We start from the raw sequence: 6,553 nt of genomic DNA, 5'->3' as shown, positions 1-6,553 counted from the left end.
ATTAATAGACACTAAAACAATAGGTTTATTCAAAATGTGTTTATTTGTAGGAATCATTTATTTTTATATGTATCCATGTACCATATAAAGGACTTGGGCGAAACAAAAAGTGAATAGGTAATTTAGAAGCACTTTCTGTGCACAATGGAAGGACCAGCCTCATCGTACTCTTGCTTGCTGATCCACATCTGTTGGAAGGTGGACAGAGAAGCCAGGATGGAGCCTCCAATCCAGACAGAGTATTTACGTTCAGGTGGAGCAATAATCTGTAGAATACAGCATAACAAAGTTACAAATCACGTAAGTACAAATATGTCTGTTTTTCGAAAAATCTGTCTTTCTACAATGGTGTTGCTCTGCCATGTTGCCCCAGGAAATGAGAGATCCTGATTTAAACTTGTAGCAGTAGATGCTTTCCTGGAGAATTATTAAAGCATTGTATATTACCTTAGGATTTGTTAAACTACTGTATCTATTAGTTATGCTACAATCTAGCATGCAGGAAGGGTATATTTTCAAGAATGAATTTTGGATTGTGACACTGTGGTTTTTCTGTAGATACAGCACAAGGTTTGGGAGTTGCATTTTGAATTTTAGTAAGCTTACCTTGATCTTCATGGTGCTGGGAGCCAAGGCTGTGATTTCCTTCTGCATACGGTCAGCAATACCAGGGTACATGGTGGTTCCACCAGAGAGGACATTGTTGGCATAAAGGTCCTTGCGGATGTCAATATCGCACTTCATGATGGAGTTGTAGGTGGTCTCATGGATACCTGCAGATTCCATACCTAGGGTGAACCAGACAGTGTGTTATTTTCAGAGTACAAATGTTAAAGCTGGAGTAAATATATACTTGGGAAAAAACAAGCAATGTTTACCAATGAAGGATGGCTGGAAGAGGGTCTCTGGGCAACGGAATCTTTCATTGCCAATGGTGATGACCTGTCCATCAGGGAGCTCATAGCTCTTCTCAAGGGAGGATGAAGAGGCAGCAGTTGCCATCTCATTCTCAAAGTCCAAAGCTACATAGGCAAGCTTTTCCTTGATGTCACGCACAATCTCACGCTCAGCTGTGTTGAGAGAAAATGGGACTTCTGTTAACTCTGATGTGATTCACCAAGACTAAAAAAGATGCTTTGTATAAGATATATTTGTATATTTCTGTTAGTGCTTTTAATTGTAAATAATTTTTATTATTCTAAACCTAGATTTCATTAATTATTTTGTCCATATTGCTAAGTTTACGTGATAGAAGCAGTCCTTACCAGTGGTGACAAAAGAGTAGCCTCTCTCAGTCAAGATCTTCATGAGGTAGTCAGTGAGGTCACGGCCAGCCAGGTCCAGACGCTGGATAGCATGGGGCAGAGCATAACCTTCATAGATGGGTACGTTGTGGGTGACACCATCTCCAGAGTCCAGGACGATACCTATGAAGCCAAGATTAAACTGTTAAAGCTGCAAAGAGGTAGTCATGTTTAATGAGAATGAATATAGAAAACCTATGTTTGCAGAAAGTGCTGTTGTTTGTATCTAAAGGTAGACACAGTTTTAGACCAGGTACTATCCTACTGCAGGGTAAACTAGAATATTTTTTTTTTTTTTTTTTTTTCATTTAGCCCAACTTGCAGACCACAGTGCTAACACAAGAGATGTTAGTCCAGTGATCTCCCAGCTGAGCTTTAGCGTTCTGACAGGGGGACTGACCACCCCGCACCCACCAAAATATATTGATGAGCACTCTCAGCAATTGGCTGCCAGCGCTGATTGAATGCTGGTTTTCCAGCATGCCCATTTGACAGAAGCTGGTCCCGAGACTGGCTTCTGTAGAACGGACATCTGTACACACGGGCTGAAAATCAGCCAGTTCCTGCCGAACTAACTGTTTTCGGCCAATTTTGTAAACAGCCTACTTCACGAAGATTAGTGGACAATATTTAGAAATAGGCCACGGCTACAGCATTTTAGGTACAACGGCTTCTAGGCTCCTAGGATGTAATTCAGTCCTACAAATAACATTTTAGAAAAATTTTGTACCCAACCCAGTTTTATGTATAAAATACTGCATAAACTGTTATAATTTTGTTAAACGGTAAATGAACTGCCATGGGCTCTATCTTTCACAAGAGAATCTGTTCCACAATTTATCTAATCATGTGTACTAGTTTGGATGTGTGTTTTTATTATTATTCATTTATGCATGAAGATATATATATTGGATTTTAGTAAAGAAAGTCTCTTACCGGTGGTACGGCCAGAAGCGTACAGGGACAGCACAGCCTGGATGGCAACATACATGGCAGGGACGTTGAAGGTCTCAAACATGATCTGTGTCATCTTCTCACGGTTGGCCTTGGGGTTCAGGGGAGCCTCAGTGAGCAGGGTGGGATGTTCCTCTGGGGCAACACGGAGTTCATTGTAGAAGGTGTGGTGCCAGATCTTCTCCATGTCATCCCAGTTGGTGATGATACCATGTTCAATTGGGTACTTCAAAGTCAGGATACCTCTCTTGCTCTGGGCTTCATCCCCAACGTAGGAGTCTTTCTGACCCATACCAACCATGACACCCTGAAAAAGAAAAAAAAATATGGTTAATACATAAGATGCATATAGAAAGTGCTACAACATATATGATATACTGACAAATTCAATTGATTGTAAATATCCTCCAAAAAGGTGATAATACGTGGGCTATCATTACTGACCTCCTTTAAAGTTTTCTGGCTTCAGTACTTCTAAGCCTAACAAAAGTCAAATTTACTACTCTTTACTTCGGGTCCATGTCTAAAGGCTAGTATTAAAGCGGAACTTAACTGTATCTGAGCACCACAAAAAGAACCCATCCACAAGGATTTGTCTCCATATTTTATTTTGTAAAGAAATCACTTTGAAAAAACACCGCCCCCCTAGCCATGGCATAGTGCGTAAAGGGATTCATGTAGCATTTACTTCATGGAATCCGTCTGCCATTATCTCAGGCATGCAGACAAGAGGGTTTGCTTAGCTGAGAAAGCCCCTCCAGATAAAGAAAATGCCAATTATACTCCTGGGATGTATGACATAATTTTGGCCTAGGCCAGAAACCAGGAAGCAAAAGTAATGTCAATGTTTAAAAAAAAAAAAAAAAATGGGTTCAAATAAGTAAATGATATTTACTAAGGCTGGTAGCATAAAGATTAGAAATGGTTAATGTTGATTGAGAGATTTTAGCTCTGTTTTAAAAGCCAAGGCATCAGTATGGCAGCAAACTTTTCAGGAGAAGCATTGGTGACGACAGCCTACATATTTCTCTCACATCAGGTGTCCTTTAAAAGTTAAAGTGGAGTTAAAGTTCCGCTGTGACAAACCGCAAACAGGCAGGCTTTTATTGCAGAAGAGACATGTAATTTCTCTTCTTTAATAAAAAAAAAAAAAAAAATGCCCCTACCTGCCTGCTCGCTGTCTTCTCCAGCACCGTAAACTACGCATGCTCAGCTTACAGTGCTGTGCTGTACTCTGTGTGACAGAATGATAGCCTCATGTGCAAGTGTGCTGTCATTCCGCGCTAACCAACCTAGCCTGGCACACAGAAGAGGATGCCGGCGAGAGTTGTAGAGGAAAGTATTAACCCCTTTAGGCCCGCTTTAAAGTACTGAAAATTGAGTTGATTTACTGAAACTGGAGAGTGCTAAATCTGGTGCATGGTAGCCAAGAACCTTCTAACTTCAGCTTGTTCAATTTAAGCGCTGACAAAAAAAAAAACCTGGAATCTGATTGGTTTCTATGCAGAGCTGCACCAGACTTTGCACTCCTAGTTTTGATAATTCATCCCCATGGTTTTGTTTGTAACTGTAACACTCTGCTCAAAAACTTAGATAAAGCGGTACTATAAGCATTCTGGATGGTAGTTAATTTTAGCGAGATTAGGGAATTACAGTCCCATAGCTAAATCAAAGATTGTTATTTTTGTGTTTTTAAAGCTGCTTAATTGGAGCCAAAGGTATAATTAGCTTGAATTGTTTTTATTACGTGTTTGATTTTGAACCTTAAATTAGAAATCTGTAACCTGTTGGCTCAGGGATTATAGACATGGCCTGTAAGAGCTATATAGTTGCTCTGTGCTAATTTATGAAAGAAAAGGTACAAGATCTAAAAACAGTAATACATTAATAATCCTTAATCATTTATAATCTATGCATCCTTGTAATTTTAAAAGTTTATGACTCTGTGTACAGCTCCACTGGGTGGTGCTGTTGGCAATCTATAGTGCTGACAGTGTGCGCTCCTGGTAATTGCCAGTTATTAACTGCAGGAGTGTTTTTATAAAATCAGAATTAAATGGTACGTTGTAATAAAAAAAAAAAACTGCAGAAAAAGAGGAAAGGATTCCAATACAAACAAAACTTTTAGGCACCAGGCCATATTGCTAGTATTTACAGTGGCTTGAACTACATGTGTGTTTAAAAAAAAAAAAAAAAAAACGCAAATTTTCCCCATATTTAGTAGTTATTAAAGTTAAATCTAATGTAGTTCCAAAAAAAACAAATGCCCAAGGGCAGTGTATAATGTTCTAAATGATAAACCTTAGTTTTTGTATATAACCATGTTTAGTGATCCTGTAAGTCAATATAGGTGTCTAAGCTGGTCAGATGTTTGGTGAACTTACCTGGTGACGAGGACGTCCCACGATGGAGGGGAAGACAGCACGGGGAGCGTCATCCCCGGCAAAGCCAGCTTTCACCAGCCCTGAGCCGTTGTCGCATACCAAGGCGGTGACCTCCTCATCGTCGCACATGATGGATTCAAGAGAGGGGCTGTTGAAGGATTAAATAAGTTAAAAAAAAAAAATAAAACAAATATACATTTGTGTACTGTAGTTTAGAGTATAGTTTAGAGATTGTCTGTCTGCTATATATCATTTCCTCTGCTTTCAAGTCTGACTGCTGCACCTGTCTGTATTGCTGTCCCATCTGTTTTAGAACCCAGCTGTTCCTCTCCGTCTCAGAAGATATGTCAAGTTAGCATTTTGGCAGCAGAATGACTCCATAAGGCAAGGATCTCTGAGCGAGGAGTTAAATAACATTCTGGGGAACTATAAAAAGGGTGGGGTTATATGCTACTTTGAGAATAAAATTTAGTGATCATTTTGGGATTTGAAATGACAAGGAGAATTGTCCCTTCAAAACCCTAAAGATCCTCTATTTCCTTTTTGCAAAATTAAAAAAAGAGAATTAAAAAAAAAAAAAAAAAAAAAGTTTTGCAGTTAGGAAAATGGTAAGTATTCACATGGTATTTTAATAAATGTGAAAAGGATTTTTAAGTTGGGTAAAAAAGATAAACCACTAAGGGACTGAAAGGTGTGATAATCTATGGCCCACCTAAGAATAGTTTTATGATTATCAGTTAATTCTGCTGCTGCTGGAGTAAGTGCAGAAAATCTATAAAATCATTTAAAAGAATTTGACCAAGAATATAGTTAATTGGTGCCTCAATTGTTTCTGAAAGGCTGTTCATCAGTGCAGGGAATTAGCTGAACAATAGTTTGCAGTTAAATTAATGGAGCTGTTAAGTGATTTTTGTAAGTGGGGATTAAATTGAGGCTTGGCAGGACTGGCAAGAACATGATTAAGTTATGACCCGTGGGATTTCCTGTGTGGATTAGTTATGCCAAGCAAGATTGCTAGGAAGACAACCTGTAGTAAGTTACAGAGCAAAAACGCTTAAAGGTCAATTAATACCTTTTGGAAAATGCAATGATTATGGACTTTGTAAATAAATAGGGAGGTTAGAATCTATTTTCTGGGTTCTAAAAGATAATTTTCTGCTAGTTATTAAATTGTATTGTAAAAGAATAGGTTAAATAATGAAAGGGGAGAATAAAAATGAAAGAACTAGATTAGGACTTGCAAAAATAAAAGGTAGTATGTTAAAGGAATCCTCTGCTAAAAGTTTAAATAGTTCAGATAATGCTATGCTATTACTATGCTATGTAAGACTGGAAGGGGAAGGGTAAAAAAGACCAGTCACTGATCGGTAATGGGTCAAGTAATGCTGTGCAGGACTCACCAGGCTGCAGCAGTGAGGGCGGAGGTGTAGCTGTGAGCTGGCAAGTGCTGAATTGAGCCATGTATTTATATTGATGGCCCCTGTAGTGGTGGTCAGGGAAACCCCACACTCGCTCAACTCCATATTTGGAGACAAGCCAGGACTGGCCAGCCTTGTGAGGGTCTGAGCTGGGGGTCCAAGTGCTGACCATATATAGAGGGGTCTCCCTCCCCCTAAGCCTGTATACAGCTTGCCCATACACATGGCTATTCCTGGATATAGAACAGGAGAGGCTTTACTTAGAAAGTGCTGTGTGTGTATAGATCCAGACTCTTAGAGTTATATTGATAGTTTTACAGATTAGATTAACAGGATTAAATATAAAAGATCAGAAGGCAATAATTATTTATTTGCAGCTTTGCATGCATTTATGGTGCTAATGCTGAAAAATTGAAATCCGATTAATTGCTAAGTAATAAGAAATTCTAGAACTTGCTGTTAATGTTTAACACGCTATATTTTACTGAATGCA

The 6,553-nt window shown here is 38.9% G+C and overlaps 1 protein-coding gene across 2 annotated transcripts; it reads right to left on the bottom strand.

Annotated features, from left to right (window-relative positions):
• Positions 1–24: 24 nt before the first annotated feature.
• LOC141112501 (actin, alpha cardiac muscle 1-like) lies at positions 25–6,200 on the bottom strand. 2 transcript variants are annotated; one of them, XM_073605388.1, is made up of 7 exons: positions 6,014–6,200; positions 4,643–4,796; positions 2,241–2,565; positions 1,266–1,427; positions 879–1,070; positions 607–788; positions 25–266 (listed from the first exon to the last, which is right to left on the bottom strand). In XM_073605388.1, exons 1-7 carry the CDS (start codon positions 6,163–6,165, stop codon positions 123–125), a joined length of 1,311 nt encoding a protein of 436 aa, XP_073461489.1. In that variant the 5' UTR covers positions 6,166–6,200; the 3' UTR covers positions 25–122. The 2 variants fall into 2 exon arrangements, with proteins under 2 accessions (XP_073461489.1, XP_073461488.1); XM_073605387.1 differs by having other exon boundaries at positions 4,643–4,790; positions 6,043–6,169.
• Positions 6,201–6,553: the final 353 nt, after the last annotated feature.

The sequence above is a fragment of the Aquarana catesbeiana genome, linkage group LG11 (genome assembly GCF_042186555.1).
Source record: "Aquarana catesbeiana isolate 2022-GZ linkage group LG11, ASM4218655v1, whole genome shotgun sequence".
NCBI classification, from domain to species: domain Eukaryota; kingdom Metazoa; phylum Chordata; class Amphibia; order Anura; family Ranidae; genus Aquarana; species Aquarana catesbeiana.
Note: the sequence above shows the minus strand (reverse complement) of the source record. Positions and strands in the feature narration are given on the sequence as shown.

Bases quoted from the DNA above. Each gene is read 5' to 3' on its own strand.
- LOC141112501 (XM_073605388.1), bottom strand. From the start codon at position 6,165: ATGGAGTTGAGCGAGTGTGGGGTTTCCCTGACCACCACTACAGGGGCC. The intron at 2,566-4,642 runs GTAAGTTCACCA...TTTCTTTTTCAG, and splicing joins TGGGACGTCCTCGTCACCAG to GGTGTCATGGTTGGTATGGG. The intron at 267-606 runs GTAAGCTTACTA...TGTATTCTACAG, and splicing joins CCAGCACCATGAAGATCAAG to ATTATTGCTCCACCTGAACG.